We start from the raw sequence: 19,829 nt of genomic DNA, 5'->3' as shown, positions 1-19,829 counted from the left end.
GTGACACGCTGTGCGTGACGAAGAGGGGCCGGGTGGTACCGGTGGCATCCGCTAGGGGGCAGCGCGGTGACGCGTCCTCGCGGCCCGTAGACTTCGCTCCACAGAAGGCGCTCATACGTCTAAGAATTGGGGTTAAAGGTCATTTACTTGGTAAGTAAGACACTTGACGTTGTGGAAGAGCATAGTTTTTTTTCATGTTGAAATGTTTCTAAGCAGCTCCTCTGTGATTCTTTTATTATAAAACAATGGATAGCATTAGAATAAAAGCACAAAGGGTGGTTAATAGTTTGGATGGGTTCCCTTAGTCAGTGGAAATAACACATCCTAGTTGGAGATGTTTATTGAGGATGAGCTGAGCATTATTACATCCAAAATGCACTCATAATGATCTTTTTTTCTCCTGTTTATGTTTATTCGCTGCATTTCAATCATATATCTTTACGGTTCCTTTTTATTTTCTCTCCCATAAAATGAAATCACACAACAGCGCCACATGACAATGTGGGTCAAGTATAGATTGAAAGGGAATCTATGACACATAAAATGTGTACAACACAAGCAATGCAGATCGATTCTTAAATCACAAGCAGCTGGATCTCGTTGTCACGGTTTGGTTCCTCTTCCTGTTTTATTTTGTAGTCTCATGTCTCTTGTGTCCCTGGGTTAGCTTCACTTCCTGCCTTGTCCTGTGATTGTCTGATTGTTTCCACCTGTGTCCAATCACCTGCACCTCCCTCGTGGATTTAGGCCCCGTGTGCCTGTTGCTTCCGTTTGATTAAAGAGAACTTGAGTCCGAGTCCTCCCTGCAGACCTGCGCCAGCCTCCCCGACACACGTGACGTATGACCTTTTTTTTGTTCAGGATATCCTTATAAACAAGTTTAGCGGGACTCTTTGACCTCATCGAGCCACGTGACCAACCACAAAAACATCTGATGTGGACACAGTTTAGTGTTGATACCGGCTATCAAAGTGCCAATAAAAGGAAATAAAATCCTCAATAATAATGAACTAATGTTCTCTGATGATTCTTCACGTGGGTCTGAGACCTTTGAGTGTGTGATATGATTGATAGTCTGTGATATGATTGATAGTCTGTATCCAGATATCAGTCTGTTATCAGCTTCTTTATCAGAGATCATGGATGCTTTATTCCGTCATTGAACGTTCCTCTTCTCTGCAAACTGCACAAAAGGGATTTGGTAGCAAATGGAGATTTAATGTTCACACTAATGTGAACGATGACTGTTCTAATAATTCTGCCTTTGGCTGTGATTATCTCCTTATGTTTGATTGCAGCCAGTAACACACTCCGACTCGTGCCATGTGACGCGATGTGGAGCTCTTCTTACCTCCCGCTGACCTCAGACATTATGTCATTTTCTTTCTGAGCCTCAAATGCGTAACCAGTGTTTTGTAGCCCTCAATTTGCCTTCAGTCATCATTCAGAACGCACTGTTTAAGCCTCTGGGATTCCAGTGCATGTAGTCAGCATGCTGTTGTTTATTAAAGTTAAAGTTATCGGAATAAAACAACATCTCAATAGTGCTGCTAGTGCTTATAAAATTTCCAGCCACTTTTTAATGTGTCTGGATATTTAATTATTAATCTTCACATGAAAGGAAACAGGACAATAATTCTGTTTTAATGATAACACAATCTCCAACAATCAAACAAACCTCCTGCAAATCCTAATTTTAAATGAAGACACTTAGATTTATCCCCTCAATATTTGGCAGACCAGGACACAAGATTATTTGGGACGAGACTGAACTGGAACGCTGATGTGAAGAACCTACGGAAACAGTTAAAATGTCATTTTACGCCCCGCAGTACACAAACGCGCACACACGCCGTGCGCCGCGGCATCCGCGTCCAATGGCGTGCAACTAATGCCCGTTGGTGGAGATTGGATGTTCTGACTCCATCGCAGCCTCTCCACACTCCACAGACTTCCATTAGAGCAAAAGCCAGTTTCAATCATCGGGAGTCCAGAGTGTAGATTGTCAGGCACACACACACACACACACACACACAGCAGCTGTTAACCCACTCTCACACCATGAACTCAATTGTAAGAAGTCTGTGGGCACCTGCTGCCCTTTTCTCAAACTTCCTTTAAAGCCCTGACATCTTGAGAAGCTCCGCCCCTTCGCCGTCGGCCAGGATGACCTCCAGCGGTGACCTCCGTCCGTGACCTCCGTCCGTGACCTCCGTCAGTCACCGTCCAGTCTCTGGAGGCTGAATCCACGGTGAGTCTCATGTGCTCACTGTGAGGTCACGATGAGCCGACAAACAACACACTTCACAATGATGTGAATCCACACTGTGATGGTGACATAACAGTCACCATTACAGTGTGGATTCACTCCATTTCACAGGCATATACTGTTATCTTTAGGAATCGCTAACAGGCTCAACCTTGAGGAAGGTGGACTCAATTGCCCAAAGTTCATTTACCTCAAAAGTAGAACGTCAGCATCATTAAACACAACATCTTTATCTCCTGGAAATCTCTTCGAAGGCCTTTGATGATAATTCAGCTGAATGATGTGTATCATAAAGTATTTATTTATTGTAGTCACGTCACTACATCAAGGTTCAGATGCATTGAGCATCAACATGCCAATATCTACCTTTATATTTAGCTATTTAAGTAACAAAGGTGTACGATTCAATCTTTATAGAACGTTAGATGTCTTTTGAACATCGTCATGTTGCATGTCCTCATTCAGTCTCTGCTTCGTTTTAAGGTGCGTCATTGAGCAGCTTGAAGACAACACCTGCTCAGCATTCTTCTTTTAAACTGTAACCAGTTTCAAGAATCTCACCAGTCAAGTCCATCCGGGCTCGTTTGAGTGATCAGCTGGTTGGAAACGAGAGAAGCAAAGTGCACCGAATGGACTAAATGAGTCTGATGTGTCCAGTCTGCACTGAACACATTGTGTAAGACAACTTCGTCCAGCCTGCTCTCTCTCTCTTCATGCTGTAAACAACTCAATTTGAAAACAACAACAACAACGCCGCGAGTTTGCTTTCTTTTGCAAATCCGTGGATGATTATTCCCCGGAACAAAGGGAAATAAACAGCTGTGTTTAGGGAACTGAAAGCAAACTGTGCAGCGGAGTCCCTCCCAGACGCCCCAGAGCTGGTGATTCAGCTGAGACGCACCGACGTGTCTCGTCGTCCCGCTGCGGCAGAAACCGGGACCCGATCCCTGGTTCTCCCATGCGTTCTGAATCCTGACTGCAGAGCGGAACAGAAGGGAGGGAGGGGGGGAGGGAGGGAGAGAAGGTGTCGGTGAGCGAGGGGCAGAGCGGTGAGAGGAGAGGCTGCAGGGGGAGTGTGGGCTGGCTCAAGCTGACACTTAAAGACGCTCGCGGTGGCTCCTGTGCATTCCCCCAGCAGACCGGCTGGGATGCTCACAGCGCAGTAGAAGAGACTTCAGCCTCTGGGGTGGGGGGTGGGGGGAAGGTGTACCCGCACTGGAGCACGTGTATTTTTAGCTCTTCCTTCCAACTCTTTCACTTTGCAGTCTTTCTTTTTTTGTGCAAAGAGTAGCCATGGGCGACGGCGTGGGCGGGCGTCCGCTGCCGGTGCCGGTGCTGATGCTGCTGCTGCTGCCGGTCCCGGGACTCTCTGAGGCTCTGACGGTGAGCTGGACGCCAGGAGACTACCAGAACACCGCGGAGGACGCACTGAGGTTCCTCAGCGACTACAACGCCACTGCTGAGGAGGTGCTATTCCACAGCGTGTCTGCCAGCTGGAGCTACAACACCAACATCACGGACCACAACGCCCAGCTGCAGGTAGGACCACTCGCGGAGTCGTGCTCTTAGGAGGTGACACACCCCCCCCCCCTCTCGCGGCGGTATAAAATTGGCTCGTTTGGATCAGTTGAAGCCAGCACTGGCACCTCGTCACTGTGGATTCACGCATGGGTGGAGGATTTCTGTAGAATGGAGCCCTGCTGGATCTGGATTCCACTCCTATTCATCTCTCTCCAGAAGAACCTGCCTGGTTCACCCCCCCCAAGCCAACTGGGCTTTGTGTGTAGAACGGCTCTGAATGCCTGTGGTGCGAAGTTTTGAATACATCTCCAGGGTGTTGTTTTTCATGCTCATATTTGCCTCACTGTCTGTTTTCCAGTGTTTGCTTTAAATAGTTCCTCCTGCTAGATGCATCGCTTCAACAGCGACAGTCCAAAGGGGCAACGTTTGCAGCCATTAACCTGTCTCACCTCCACAGGAGTTCACTTATAAGAGGTCAGATGTGTTGCATTTTTAGCAGAGGAGAGCGGCTTCACAGTTTCTTCCTGACACAACCGTGAACATGTCGACGAGGGGGGGGGGGGGACGTGCAGAAGACACAGTGAGGCGGTGCAGGGAAAGGAGCCCAGGCGCAGCAAGGTTCATGCTCAATTGTTTTTTTCCCTGCGTGTGCTTGGACAGCTGGACCGCTTAGACTATCTGGACTTTGGTATCCTCACACATTGAACAGGTGTAGATGCAGACCCCTCGACCCCCCCCCACCCCTCCCCACCTAGTGTCAACAGGGTCAGGCTGCAGAATGCGTTTGCTACACAAGCCGAAGGATGGGCAGGATTGTTGTTGCTGGCGAGTTGTGAGACGGATCAAATCGGAGCGCTGAGCTCCGTCCACACAGGCGGCAAAGAGGAGAAGGTGGCCTCTGAGGGGGGGGGGGGGGGGATGCCCTAGTCCAGATCTATCACATTTCAAGTTATTCAGATTACATTACAAATTAATTCACACCCCACGCGTAACGCAAACATGCAAATGCACGCAGACGTTGCCCTCTGCTTCAGAGGTGAGAGTGATTTGGTTAAAGTGCAAATAAACCACATTTTATGGGGAAGATCAAACTGCCGAATACAAACTGAAGGGAGTGGATATCAATGGCCGAGGTCTTCCTTTGAACCTCAGAATAAAATACCAGCTGCCTTCATGTCTCAATCAGACCCCAGGCCCATTGTACTGCATATTCCGTTATTTCAATGTGACCACTTTAACTACCTTAAAGTGAAGAGTTTAATTTCATCAAAGCCAACAACCCGAGTGCACTCTTAGAGACGTGCTGCATGTAAACCCAGTTATCCTTTGACCGTGTCCAGGTTATGTTTTCATAAAGGTGAATGAGTATGAAGGTCTGTTTATATTTACCAATTACAGGGGGGAAAAAAGGCATTTCTGCCTCGCATAGGTTCTTTTCAGTTGGTAATGATTATCTCGCTGGGCGGGTGTCAGCCGGCTGGAAATAAACCCATTTTAGTGTAAGACAGAGATTCGTAGGAAGAGCACGAAGGTCACAGTTAACGCTTCAAGCAGATAAGAAAGGCTTCAATGAAAACAGGAACGAAGCCGCTGTTTGGTCAGTGACGTCCGGGTGTGGTTGTACTTCACGCTGTAAATTGAGCCTCCTTGGACACGCTTGTGAAAAACGGGAGATATGTGCGACCCACGGCGTGATATTGTGTTGTTCTGTCGGTGCCGCATGGCCCTGTGACAGCAGTTCGCCATTTTGCAATGGGAATAAATTCATGTGACATATAGCATCCGTGCGGCGTTCCCCAGCGGCCTTGACTCTGTCGTTACATTCTGAAAAGGTTCCCGGACCTTCCACGGCGCCATAAAGAAGAGCTCGTGACATTCATTGAGGCCATATACAAGAAAGAGTACATGAGCGTGGACAAAGACATTTTTCTAAAATGTTGTGCAGCTTCGTCCTTGCTCCCAGTGGACAGAAAGATGTGTTGGTTCCCGCAGAGAAAGAAGACGTGAAGCCACAGAGGAGGACCTGCTGTAGATCAAAGTGGGCCGCGATGCCAGTAGCTATTGGCCCTTAACCTTTAACAACTGTTGGTTGTGTAAGCCAATTTATTGAGATGTCAGGGGTCACTGAATGAATAAAAACTAAATCACAGCTACATGTTCCTTAGCCCTCTTTGTGCTGCTCTATGTTTCTAGATCGTTGTATCCGGGTCATCGACGTATCGTGATCTTTAACTCTCGTCTTCAGGTAACCGCATCGCTGGAAGAGCAGGCCTTCGCCTCAGCGTGGGGGTTGAAGGCCAAGCAGGTCTTCACTGGCGAGCTCCTCGACTCCCTCCCCGACCCGTCAGACAAGAAGCTCATAGACAAGATCAAAATACTGGGAGTCGCCAACCTGCCCCAGAAAGAAAGGGAGGAGGTTTGTGGGAAATGTGTCTTTGATTTTATCACTGAAATAATGGCGAACTTGTTTGACATTAACGCCCCACCCCTCCATCCCTCGTCTCCAGTACAACACAATTCTCAGCATCATGGACAACATTTATTCAACGGCCAAGGTGCATCCAGCCCCGAACATCAGCTGGAGTCTGGAGCCTGGTAAGTAAATCTGGAATAAAACAAACTCTGATACGAGCACAATGTTGACGGTTGTGAGGCTAACAATAAGGAGGGGAAGTCTGCAGAAGAAACAGTGGTAAGTGGTTCAGATTTTATCTGCTGTTGGGAAAGTAACAGGAAGGACAAAATGACTTCGGAGAGGTCTCCAAAGGAAGCGTTGTGAATGTGCCTTGGAGAGATGAGACTCTGTGTTTGGTCAGCAGCAGCAAACAGTAACTGACAGACGCTTTCCAACACAAAAAGTAGAAAGAAAAATACGACTTGCGATAACTGTTACTCATAATATATGGTGCTCCCAGTTTCTTATCCCTGGAAACGTACTGAGGGTGAACGGGGTTAAGCAAAGGATGTGGATCAGGCCTTCACAGAAAACACAGGGGGTCATTACAACAACAGACAGGCGGGCAGCCATCACATTTTCCACCATTTCAACCACCTTTATGCCTTTTCCTCCTCATCATTTCCTTCCTATCTGGCATTTTCAAAATGAATGTTGTTTTGCATCGCGCTCATCATGTTGTCGTAACTCAAAGCTAATCTCTCAGCGGCTCTGACCTTTTCCTGCTGAGAGAACATGAGGTAATTTTAAATGCCGATACATCGTCACACTTTCAGGAAAATAAATTTCCGCTTTTGCTGTTGAATTCTAATTGTTTTTGGATGCAGCAGATACGTTCAGCATCACTTTACATTTCCATCATTTTCCTTCATGACTTGAGGTGGGATTTCTTTCCCTTTGTCAGATCTCACAGATATAATGGCCAACTCCAGGAGCTACAAGAGGCTGCTGTACGTGTGGGAGGCCTGGCACAATAAGTCAGGTGTACCTCTCCGGGACCACTACCCCAAGTTCGTGGCGCTCAGCAACAAGGCCTCTGAAGCTGACGGTAAGAACCCCTCCTCGCCTTTTTACGTTGTCGACGAGAGCGCTCGCACTCCCAACGCCACGGATAAGACGTGGACGGGCGCGCCCAATGGAACCAGTGAAGGAAGAAGAAAGGACATTTCCGTTTTGTCCCGTTTAGGGTTTGAAGACACTGGAGCTGACTGGCGTTCTTGGTACGAGTCCGCGACCTTTGAGCAGGACATCGAGGAGCTCTACAGGACCATTGAACCCCTCTACCAGAACCTGCACGCCTTCGTGCGCCGCAAGCTGTACGACCAGTACGGCCCCAAGTACATCAACCTTAAAGGACCCATCCCCGCTCACCTGCTAGGTACAACTCAACCCCAGCCTCGAATAGCAATCTCAGTTGACAGGTCGGAGGGCTTTAACCACATTCGTTTCCCCTAAGATGGAATCTTCATGCTTTTCTATTACGATCAGGGTTCGAAATGAGGAGGGTCTGGGGGGGTCCCGGACCCCCCATAAGCCATTGGGGACCCCCCATAAGAATTTATTTTTAGATTTTGGGGGGTCCCCGAAAAATATTTTTAACATTAAAAATGATTGTGTAATTATAGGTATTTAGTGACGTTTTATATTTATAACAAAAAATGACTTTATTTCCTAACGCGATTGGGCAGCAATCAGGGCAGCCAATAGCGTCACAGCTTGTTGTTGTGGTCTGTGACGCAGACACGTAGGTCATTGAACGCGGCAAAAACGAAGCCTCACAAAGAGTGAAATCTAAAGAACCCTCATGAAAATCCCGTAAGTGCTTTGATTATGTTTATATCTCCATAATAATTGCTTATTATAGTAAAATATTTGGAGTTGGTGTTCCTATATCAAAAGTTGCATTAACTTAGATGATTAGAAGAGTGCGTTTGTCAACGTTTCTTGCTGTACGTGTATAAGCCAAACAAACTGCCAGCTAACAGCAGACATGTAGCTGTTAGCTAGACTAGTTATTCAAAGCTAGCATGCTAACATAATGGTCCAGGAAGTGATTACGAAAGATAGCGAGGACTTAATTCAAGTCTGAGAGTTTTCAATGGGAAAATGTCATCCACGTGAATCGTGTAGATCCGAAGAGGTTTTTTTTTGGGGGGGGGGGGGGGGGGTCCGAGACCCGTTGCTAATACGGTACAGGTGTCTTAACGGCCGTTATCTACCGGGCCGAATAGCAACTCTGATTTCGGTGCCTTATTTAGAGGCCACTTAAATGCCTCCCGCTTCTCCCTGATGCTCCGAAAACGGACGTTAGAGGGAAGTGAAACAGCGCCGCACGGGACGCTAGTAAACACTACACTGGACAGCAGGTAACGTTAGCCTACCGTTAGCTAGCAGCTGAAGTATATACATATTTTAAATATGTCAATGGAGCAACCACGGTTAAAATACTGACAGCTAAACGGTGTAAAGTGTGTCTGTGTTTCAGTGTGTAGCTGCCGTTGTCTGAAAAACAAACAGATGTTGCGTTCACGTGAAATTCGCCTCGCCAGCTTTGTGCTGCATTCGAAGTTGTTGTAAAATACCCTTTTCCCATTGTTTTTGTCGTTTAACAGTAATTTACTGGTGAAATAAGTTTTTGTTATAAGTTATTGTTATTACATTTTTAATAATTCATTTAATGTTGAGCTCACTATCGTTTCCTTTTTTTTACTAACTAAAAAAAAAGAAGCAGGGGTGCCCTTGTAGGTCTTCTCTCCAACCCCAGTTAACACTAACCTGATGAAGTTGGTAACAAATAAATAAAATATGTGCCTGGTCACTTAACATGTTGATTTTGAATAATGTGGTTACTATTGGATTATTGTCATAAATGGCTTTCGGTCATGTTAGAATATCTTACTTTTTTTTAAACGTGTCACTAAAGATTTTAGTTCAGGTTATAGATTGACTACTTTAAAACAAAGTAAACCATCTAATGTAGGTACAGTCTTTATAGACATCATTATTATTCAATCCAGCGGCTAGTTGTTTTACAAATTCCATTAACATAAGGGATGAGAAATGCCATTTGTATTTGATCAAACCCTTTGAAGGTGCATGGTGCCATAATGAGTACACCTGGTGGATTTAGGTAACTTAGTTAACTTCCTTGCTCAAGGAAAGAATGACCTGTTATCCACTTTGTCATGTCAGGGATTTATATAAGGTGCTGTAACTTTGTTGCTCCAGAATTAGAGGGTTACCTGTTTGATTATAGCCAATCCGCTCCTCCAGACACCACTACACCACTGGGACTAGTCCAACCCATGAAAAACATCCCAAGACCATTATCCCACCTTCAAAATATGTCAATATAATTTTGCCTGCAGTATATAGTGTAGCAAGGTAGTCTTCAGTATTTTTATAGTTACATTTTAGGGGACCCCCCAAGAGTCCTAAGTCATTTCGAACCCTGATTACGATGCAGACGTATTGTGTGCTCATCACATTGCTGTGACGAAGAGGTGTTTCCTACGGTGCCCCTGAGCGCGGCGTCTCATAACGAGTCAGAATTGTTGCTCAAGTGCGTTTTCACCCTCAGGAAATATGTGGGCCCAGACCTGGAACAACATTTACGGGATGATGATCCCATTTCCTGATAAACCCAACCTGGATGTGACTGGTGAAATGCTCAAGCAAGTAAGTAAGAGGGAAAGATTTTGTTGCACCTCAAAGCACATCTGACCCCAAACGATAAAGCTCTTAGATCTTAATTCTTCTGAATTGGGACTTGTTCCTCCTCCGCAGGGCTACAACGCCACACGCATGTTCCGCGTGGCCGAGGAGTTCTTCACCTCGCTGAACTTGGAGGAGATGCCTCAGGAGTTCTGGGACGGGTCCATGCTGGTGAAGCCCGAAGGTCGTGAGGTGGTGTGCCACGCGTCCGCCTGGGACTTTTACAACCGCAGAGACTTCAGGTAGAACGAAACAACGTCCTGCACCCCGCTGCATCTCCCTCCCCCGCTCAGTCTTTGGATGCAACTTGAAGATCTAAAGTCGTTTCACCCTTTAGGATCAAGCAGTGCACCACGGTTACCATGGAGCAGCTCTTCACCGTGCACCACGAGATGGGGCACATCCAATATTACCTGCAGTACAAGGACCAGCCGGTGGGCTTCCGACGCGGAGCCAACCCGGGCTTCCACGAGGCCATCGGCGACGTGTTGTCTCTTTCCGTTTCCACCCCCCAACATCTGAAAAAAATTGGGCTTCTGGAAACCGTGACCACTGACCACGGTAAAGTTACGCCGAGGAACCATCCTGCAGAACAGATGGGGATGAACTAATGACGCGACTTATCAAGTTCATCGGCGAATGTTTGAAGAATGTGTTTCTGCGTTGTGTTTCTCCAGAAACTGATACCAACTATCTTTTAAAGATGGCCCTGGAGAAGATAGCCTTCCTTCCCTTTGGCTACCTCATCGACCAGTGGAGATGGGGTGTGTTCAGTGGGAAAACGCCACCAGAGCGGTACAACGCCGACTGGTGGTACCTCAGGTAGACTTCTTCATTCCATTCATTGAGCGTCAGGTTTGTGTTCACCTGGTGAGAGAAAGTCCAATATTTCACTGTGAGTGAACACAACGAGCTTCAAACACACTATGGAGCTCTGTAAAGCAGCTTCGGAGGTTTAGTATCTGTAACTCCATCATATTGTCACATAAGTAATGGGTCAATACAATTTTATGAAAAAATGGTTATAGCTGCATTGATCTGCAACGGATTAATGGAGCTGCTCCTTGGTGATTTGATGAGTCATTACAGGCTGAATAACGATATATGTCTATATTTCCTTTTTGAAGGACCAAGTATCAAGGCGTCTGCCCCCCCACCAAGCGTACAGAGGCGCACTTTGATCCTGGCGCCAAGTACCACATTCCTGGAAACACGCCATACATCAGGTACCCTTCTGCCCCCCCCCCTCTCCCCCCCTCCACCGTGATGATGTTTATACACAGGATGCACGCAATCAGCTGGGGCTGATGAGTTTCCTGAAGTGTATTTTTCCATCAGCCTGATGAGCTGAACTCACTAGATATTTAAAAAGCATAAGAAAAGCCTGTTCATCACTCGATCGTGACGGTGGGGTGAACATGTTTGTGTAAGAGCCACGGAGGAATGTGTGGAAGTGGACATGCACTTATGGGCAAGTCAAGGCATTGTTTGTCGTAAAGTGGACTCAATAACTGGCGCTCGAGTGTGGCTGCTCACAATAGCAGGAAGCTTCTAAAAAGCAAAGGCTCCGAGCCCAGCAGTCTTTTATTTGTTTTTGTTTTTAACAATGTGAGCATCGACAGGTTGTCAATCACCCACTTAAATGGAAAACTCTTTTTGTCAGCTTTTTTGAAGTGTGAAAGATTTGACCTCAAAGCAAGAAATATCATGTCACACCTTATGCTTTCTTTTTGACTTGTTGCTCTTGGTGTTGTAAATATATCGCACCGAAGAGATAATCATCTCCCCTGCAGGTATTTCGTCAGCTTTATCCTGCAGTTCCAGCTCCACGAAAAACTGTGTGCGGCAGCCAATCATACGGGTCCCTTGCACACGTGTGACATCTACCGCTCCGCAGAGGCTGGGGCCATTTTAAAGTATGACGCCTGCTAAAGGATTCATCGTTTGTTACGGAGCACGAACAATGGCTTCAGTGAAGCGCTTACAGGTTTTCTCTCCACCTCGTCCAGGAAGATCCTCCAGGCCGGCTCCTCTAAACCTTGGCCCGAGGTGCTCCAGGAGGCCATAGGGACCAGAAAGCTGGACGCCACCTCGCTGATGAAATACTTTAACCCCATTATTCAGTGGCTGGAGGGGCAAAATGTCAATGAGACGTTGGGATGGCCTGACTTTAACTGGGTCCCGCCCATGCCTGAGGGCTACCCTGAGGACATTGGTAACTGTTACTGATCACTTTAACATCGGGAAGGACAGAATATATTTGGCTGAAACGTGGCCTTATTTCCCAAACTTGATTATGTGGATACAGTGACAGCAGCTGAGCCTTCTTCTCCCTCTTTGTTTCCCTCAGACAAGAACACGGACGAGCTCCACGCAAAGAATTTTCTGGATGAGTACAACAGCACAGCTGAGGGGGTGTGGAACGCCTACACCGAGGCCTCGTGGACGTACAACACGGACATCAACGAAGCCAACAAGCAGGCGATGGTGAGCCCCTCGCCGACCGCCCGACCCCACTGAGATCAGCGGGACCTAGGCATCCTCTATCACCAATCAAATGTGCCCCCCAAGGGGAGTTTGTTCATTCATTTAAATAAAATACGTCGATGAAACCTTAATAAAGAAATTACTCGGTGACTCAATAGTTGATTTGGAGTCACTACAAACTCATTTTTACATCATCCATCCAATTAATCAGCTCAAAAATGAATGTAAAAAAAACAGACAACATAAGAGTGTTTAATGATTCCTCCGTAGCTGAAGAAGTCCCTGGAGATGTCGGCCCACACCCTGGAGTACGGCAAGGCGGCCCGTCAGTACGACACCACGGACTTCCAGGACGGCTCGGTCAAACGCATCATTCAGAAGCTCAGCGACATCGAAAGGGCCGCGCTGCCCACCGCACAGCTGGAAGAGGTGCGCACGACTTTAGATCCACAGACCGTCATTCAGGACAGAGCTGCTCCGGAGGAAGAGGAGTGAATGGACATTTCTTTATTGATCCATCGGTTCTAAACAGATTACGTGGCTTTGACGCCACCTCAGAATACACAGTTAGAGCTTGAAGGTGGTCAGAAATAAGCAGCAACTGTTGCTTTTATCAATATATAAATTAAACATTGTGAATGATTTGTCTCTCCTGCAGGCCTATATTATCCTCCATCCACCTGTGCAACCTTTAGAAATGTATCTGCCAAATATCCAAACGAGACATGTGAGAATGAGTTTTAAACGGGATCTAATGTGTCGTTGACCTTTCCAGTACAACAATCTTCTATCCAACATGGAGACCAAGTACAGTGTGGCTCAGGTGTGCAGAGATGATGGGAAATGCCATCCGTTGGATCCCGGTGAGATAATCAAATCTATATGTCAACCCTTATATGAAGTGTCTGACTGCCCAAAAATATAATTAATGATGCAATAATAAGGAATGAAGGAAATATCACATAAGAACAGCACGCAGTACTTGCTTAATACTTTTTATCCTTATTTTTGTTACCTAATGCAATAGAATGTAGGTGCTATGACATAATGTGACAGGCGCAATGCATATTACCCTTAACTTTTTGACACAAACGATGAATCATGTGAAAGGACATGCATGCTCTGCTGCATCGTACAGCGCTCTGCGGGTGAAGTCGGTGTAACGAAAGAATGCGCTGTGTTTCAGATCTTCAGAAGATCATGGCGGAGTCCAGGGATTACGACGAACTGCTGTTTGCGTGGAAAGGATGGAGAGACGCTGCTGGCAAAGTGCTTCGCCAGGATTACAAGAGATATGTTGAACTGGCCAACACGGCCGCCAAACTCAACGGTATGACCCAGAGGAGTCCTTTCCCATCCACGTTGAGATTTCAGAGTGAGGGCCGGTCAAAATCCACCCAACGGCACCTGTAGAGTAATTAATATCTTGTTTATTTAATCAGTGATAAAAACCGAGCCACCTTTGGACAGAGCAAGCTGTTTCCAGCCTTTGTGCTAACCTAATTGGCCCAGTGACTTCCCTCTGACCACCAAGACAAGAACGAGATATAATCCTCTCAACTAAGTCTCTCTACTCTTGATTGAAGAGTTCCTCTGCCCAAAACATGAACTACTAATAATTCCCCTTTTACGTTTAAACTCACCTCACCAATCCATCTTGCTCCCTGGTGCTCTCTGTAGGTCACTCGGACAACGGGGCTTTCTGGCGCTCCCTGTATGAGACCCCCAGCTTCGAGGAGGACCTGGAGGCTCTGTGGAAGGAGCTGGAGCCGCTCTATCAGAACGTGCACGCGTATGTGCGCCGGGCGCTCTACAAAAAGTATGGCTCCCAGCACATCAACCTGAAGGGAGCCATTCCTGCTCATCTGCTGGGTAGGTAACGATGGCGACGCTTCCCATGAAGCCACAGTGTGTTTAAGACGAGCTTCAGAAACTTTCCACTGATTTTTGTCACAGGTCAAAACCACACTCAGTATTTCACTTTGGAATTTGCAGGATTACTCAGGCCTAAACTCTCCCTTTGTGTGTAAGCGCGCCCCATTGATATTCTCCTTGGCTGTAGATGAATTTGGATTTGGACGCGATTTAATTTGCTTTCAGAGGCGTCGAGCGTGAGATTGTGTGTGACAGTTCCTCGCGGTTAGCGGTCGGATTGGCTCGCCGCCACCAATCCCACTTGGTTCAATTCCGGCAAAGCAGAAGGACAACTCGTAGGAATGCTGTCTTCTGTCCTTTCAGGAAACATGTGGGCGCAGACGTGGTCGGGCATTATGGATTTGGCGATGCCCTACCCGCATGCCACGCAGGTGGACGCCACGCCCGCCATGGTTTCAAAGGTGAATAAACACAAGAGCACAACCATCACAGCCAGCCTGCACACACACACACACACACACACACACGGATCGGCACTCATCCACCACTCTAGAGGTTAAAGGTCAGTTTGTTTCAGTGGAACGAGACTCTGAGTCAGTCCAGTGTTCAAGCAGAATGAGATAATGAGATAAATACAGACTTTTAATTGTGCCGATTAACAGCCGCAGTCATCCATAACTGACTGAAGTGTATTTCATACATGGATAAAGTACATACCTACCTTCACGGTGCTTTTAGAACCACTATATGTTTGCATTGCACTTAACAAATATCCCTTTGTGTTTCTCACACTTACATCCACATGTTGACTGCTCTGTTCTTGCACAGGGCTGGAACGCCACCAGAATGTTCCAGGAATCCGACAAATTCTTCACCTCTCTGGGTCTTTTGCCAATGCCCCAAGAGTTCTGGGACAAATCCATGCTAGAGAAGCCGTCTGACGGACGCCAGGTGGTGTGCCACGCCTCCGCGTGGGACTTCTATAACCGCAAAGACTTCAGGTCCTTCTTTTTTGTCAGAACAGATTCAGCTTTCTGTCGCGAAAAGGAGACGTGTTTGTTATCCAAAACCAAAAGCTACAGCTGCTGTGTTTAATATGCAGATACGGTACATAAATGAACCTGACTGTGTCCCCAGGATCAAACAGTGCACCGTGGTGACTATGGACGACCTGATCACGGCGCACCATGAGATGGGCCACGTTCAGTACTTCCTGCAGTACAAAGACCAGCCCGTGTCCTTCCGGGATGGAGCCAACCCCGGCTTCCACGAGGCCATCGGCGACGTGTTGGCCCTGTCAGTGTCCACGCCCAAACACCTGCAGAGCATCGGCCTGCTGGACAAAGTGGAGAGCAACCATGGTGGGTGACCATGGCGCTTTGTGTAGCTCCGTAAATGCATCTGACGACGTGACGTTGTGACTCGTGTTTGGTCTCCTCCAGAGAGCGATATCAACTTCCTGATGAGCATGGCGCTCGACAAGATCGCCTTCTTGCCTTTTGGTTACCTGATGGATCAGTGGAGATGGAAGGTGTTCGATGGGCGTATCCCATCCACTGAGTACAATAAAGAATGGTGGAACCTCAGGTAAAGTGCAACATCATCATCTGGAAAAACATTCCATTGGTTGTACCGATAAAGGTTGTACATTTGTACTTCAATAAAATACTTTATTGCACTGCAGAATGAAGTACCAGGGCCTGTGTCCACCTGTAACCCGCACCGAGGATGACTTCGACCCAGGTGCAAAGTTCCACATCCCTGCGAACGTGCCATACGTGAGGTAACGTCTCCATGGCTTGGCAGAACATCAGGCCGCCTGATAGTCGAGACCAAGAGATTGTTGACCGCATCGGCACACTGCAAAGAACTGTTTAAAGATGAAATAAGCACGTCTACTCGCATGGCTAAACAGATTCATGAGGGTTTTGTGTTTCCTCCTGGCGTCAAAAGCAAAAGCCGTGACGCTTCGTGTTTGATGATCTTCAATCAGGTACTTTGTCAGCTTCATCATCCAGTTCCAGTTCCACAAGGCTCTGTGTGATGCCGCCAAGCACGTCGGGCCCCTGCACACCTGCGACATCTACAAGTCCGCAGAAGCTGGGAAGCTTCTGGGGTCAGTAGCCACTCACCACTTCCGTAACAACGCGCGCGAGCGGCTGGCGAAAAGGACGCTTTGTTTAAACATCTCCCTCCGACCTCCTCCTCCTCCTCCTCCCCCCCTCCCTCTGTCTGCAGCGACGTGATGAAGCTCGGCTTCAGTAGGCCTTGGCCCGAGGCGATGGCCATGATCACCGGCCAGCCCAGGATGAGCGCCCAGCCTCTCATGCAGTATTTCCAGCCTCTCATTCAGTGGTTGGAGGCAGAAAACAACAAGAACAATGATGTTCGCGGGTGGCCCGACTACGACTGGAAACCTTCAAGTACGTCCAACGCGTCCTTCTTTCAACATTTCTGGATACTTTGATACTAAAGCCAAATGTTGGTTTAGTCTGTCTCCTGCTCCTCTTGTCTTTCTGATTTGGATCCCACTGAAAGGATGTGTTCGTTTGAGATGCTCTAGATTCTAAGCAGCAGAGTGTGGCGTCAGTGGGAGGAAGAGAACACAGCTGTCACGCAGGTCAAGAGAGAAATAAACAATCCAGACACAGAGATGAACAACGAGTCCTTGGGTTACCCTGACCTTTCACCTTTTCAGTGCTGGTGTGGGGTGTTAATACCGAGACTTCTTGACACCACACATCGGGGACAGATGTTCCGTGAGGGTTATTTTTAACATCAGCTAGTAAACAACACAATCCCCGTGATACAAAGTAGCCGCAGCAGTTTAGGGACATAAACATGTTGATGAGGGCTATTAATGAGGGAACCTTGATTTTATGTTAGGCTTTTTTTTTGTATAGTATGATATTGTTTTTTGTATATGGCACAGTATCATTTTACATTTTCTTTGTGGTATTAAAGTCTTTTGTTTTTTGATGAAATACTGTATTATACATTGTTTTATGGTTACACTCCTTGACATATATATTTTAACTTGCACTAGACTTCTGACCAAGTTCTTGAATTACATTTCATTTGGTAGAGAACTGCAGTTTGTTAAATATGTTAAATGCGAATGTTCCTTGTTATTTCTGTCCTGCAGGTGAAGCGGAGGCTACGAAGGTGGACTTCCTGGGTTTAAGTGTGGACGGGGCGTCTGCTGTCGCCGGCCAGTGGGTCTTGTTGGTCCTCGGGGTGGTCCTCTTGGTGGCCACCATGCTTTTGGCCTACAAGTACAGGAGGTCAAAAAGGCCTCAGAGGTCCTCGTCCACCATGGAGCTCAAGCAGAAGTACTAGCCATCGACTAGCAGCGGCTAGCAGCGGCTAGCAGCGGCTAGCAGCCAAACCCGTTTTAGTGCTGTATTGTACATCTGATTTAATCTGCTTTTCTTTTCTTCTGCTTCCTCATCTAATCTGCTATATTTGTTCTATACACTTAGACTCAATTTATATTTTTGCCTATGCAAAAGAAAACTATAATTTTTTAATTTATTTTAAAGTGTAAATTGTTGAGAAGAAATGTTTTTTAATCAATGTTCAAGTTTTAACATTTTTTGAATCTTCGATTTTGTTTCTTTTGTTGTTGAATCTGCATTTCTATAATAACATGAAATATTGATTCTGCGTTTGATGTGTAAGATATTCTGTAAAACACACAATGATGACGGTAACAATTGAACCGCGGAGGTTGGTTAAAGCAATTTAACGAAATAGAAACTGAAACAAGAGTTTGTGGCTTCAGCAGACTGAACATTTTATATGACCTAGTACATTTAAAATTGTACTATTTTTACATTATACATATGGCATTTTTAAGTGATATTTACATATTTTTTAATTGCATAATGTATGACTTTAAAAATATTATTTTACAAACTTATTTATACACAATATCATTATTGTTTTAACTAAATTTTAAAATAATTTGAATGGACATAAAATGTTTTTTTCGTCTGCCATGCAATACTATGTGATTTGCATGATGATGATATGACTTTATCAATACTATCAATTTTGAATTTAAATTATAATTAGGGCCGGCACAAAATATTGATCTAATTAATTAGAGGCTTTGTAATTAATCGAAATTGATCGCATTTTAATTGCATAAATATTTGACCTGAGAACAGTGAGAAGTAATTTTTTTCCACATGGATTTTTATTTTTGTTCAACCAATTCCAGCAGACAAGTGTAGAAATAGCATATTTAGAAATATAGTACTTTCAAAAATTCAGGTAGCCTATAGGTAAGTAGACCTGTAAACTAGTTTTTTTTTAAAAGTAGACCAATACTTTCAAGTACATTCATAACATTGGTTATTTTTTCAGACGTGGACTTAGTTACCCTGGTCCTTAAACCAGTCATCTGGTGCAGTGTGGGTTGGGTGTGGGTCCTTGTACGTCCACGCTAGCTGCTAGTTGTGTTGCGTTGAGGTGATACTTGAGGCTCGATGTGAATTCCTTGTTGCACAGCTTGCACACAACCACGCTCTTATCGACGCTTCCATCCGTGTGTTTATTATAATAAGATTTCCCATTCACGGGGCCAACCGACACGGTCTCGTCAGCTTCTTCGTTCATGTTCACTGTGGTTTGTTGTTGTCTGAAGTCATGAACGCTAGTTGGTGCTCCAGTATAATTGGTCCTCCGAAACTCATCCAGTGAGAAACGTTCCGCGGTGCAAAAAACAAGTGTAAAAATGCGTAAAAAATGTTTAATGTGTTATTTTTTGTGTAATTAATTCATCTTAATTCACATTGTAATTAATTAATCGTAATTAACGCGCTAAAGTCCTGGCCCTAATTTTAAATTAAACAAACAGTGACACTGTGAATCATCGTGAGTTCTGGTGTCTAGTGGAATCAAAGCTGACCTTCCTGATCCACATTTGGGATTTGATTCTCTCTCCTCAAGGTGCCGTGTGTCAAACGTGTTTATTTCTTCCGGGATTTATTCTCCACTCAGCTGAGGAGGACCTTCAGACTGGTTTAGCTCCATAGGGGAGTCGGTATGGATCCTCTCAATTCACACGCGGGCATCAGCACACATGTCGAAAAAAGTGAAGTAAGGATCACAGCATAAAAGTAGTGAAATCAACTAGGGCTTTATTAGAAATGCCATTATATGACTTTACTTGACCTGCAATTCTATTATAACGGTATGGAACGGTTGTGGATTCCAGTCAGGGCTTCAAACTGTAAACTTTGAAACAGTTTTGAGGTCTAGTTAACAATCCCAAGGTCTAATATGAGAAACGGACACAATGAGGCATGTGCTTGAATAGCTCAAGGGAACAACTGAAGGGCTGCAGGCTCCAACCTGCTGTCTGAGGTTGTGGGTTCATGCCCCTTAATGCAGACATCACTTCTGCTTTGAAAGAGTTTTGAGGTTTGAGTAGCAGTCTCAAGGTTAAATGCGAGAAACAAAAATAATTTGTGTAATTTAATAATTAATAATTTAATTTGT

General features: G+C 45.8%; 1 protein-coding gene and 1 long non-coding RNA gene across 3 annotated transcripts; both read left to right on the top strand.

The window, feature by feature from the left end:
* The first annotated feature begins 164 nt into the window (after window positions 1–164).
* On the top strand, window positions 165–3,276 carry LOC134107883 (uncharacterized). The gene is made up of 3 exons (XR_009942858.1): window positions 165–839; window positions 2,124–2,251; window positions 2,753–3,276. It is a non-coding gene; the product is annotated as an uncharacterized LOC134107883 (long non-coding RNA).
* Window positions 3,277–3,334: 58 nt separating this feature from the next.
* Window positions 3,335–19,796, top strand: ace (angiotensin I converting enzyme (peptidyl-dipeptidase A) 1). 2 transcript variants are annotated; one of them, XM_062560005.1, is made up of 26 exons: window positions 3,335–3,808; window positions 6,036–6,206; window positions 6,298–6,385; window positions 7,150–7,293; window positions 7,432–7,623; window positions 9,826–9,923; window positions 10,032–10,201; window positions 10,297–10,520; window positions 10,637–10,781; window positions 11,087–11,185; window positions 11,753–11,875; window positions 11,969–12,174; window positions 12,310–12,446; window positions 12,717–12,875; window positions 13,222–13,309; window positions 13,633–13,776; window positions 14,127–14,318; window positions 14,685–14,782; window positions 15,150–15,322; window positions 15,459–15,682; window positions 15,764–15,908; window positions 16,006–16,104; window positions 16,315–16,437; window positions 16,560–16,744; window positions 16,885–17,024; window positions 17,467–17,549. In XM_062560005.1, exons 1-25 carry the CDS (start codon window positions 3,563–3,565, stop codon window positions 17,001–17,003), a joined length of 3,792 nt encoding a protein of 1,263 aa, XP_062415989.1. In that variant the 5' UTR covers window positions 3,335–3,562; the 3' UTR covers window positions 17,004–17,024; window positions 17,467–17,549. The 2 variants fall into 2 exon arrangements, with proteins under 2 accessions (XP_062415989.1, XP_037319370.2); XM_037463473.2 differs by lacking the exon at window positions 16,885–17,024 and having other exon boundaries at window positions 3,341–3,808; window positions 17,467–19,796.
* The last annotated feature ends 33 nt before the right edge of the window (window positions 19,797–19,829 follow it).

The sequence above is a fragment of the Pungitius pungitius genome, chromosome 21, assembly GCF_949316345.1.
Source record: "Pungitius pungitius chromosome 21, fPunPun2.1, whole genome shotgun sequence".
Lineage (NCBI taxonomy): Eukaryota > Metazoa > Chordata > Actinopteri > Perciformes > Gasterosteidae > Pungitius > Pungitius pungitius.
The sequence above is the reverse complement of the archived record's forward strand: the minus strand, read 5'-3'. Positions and strand labels throughout refer to the sequence as shown.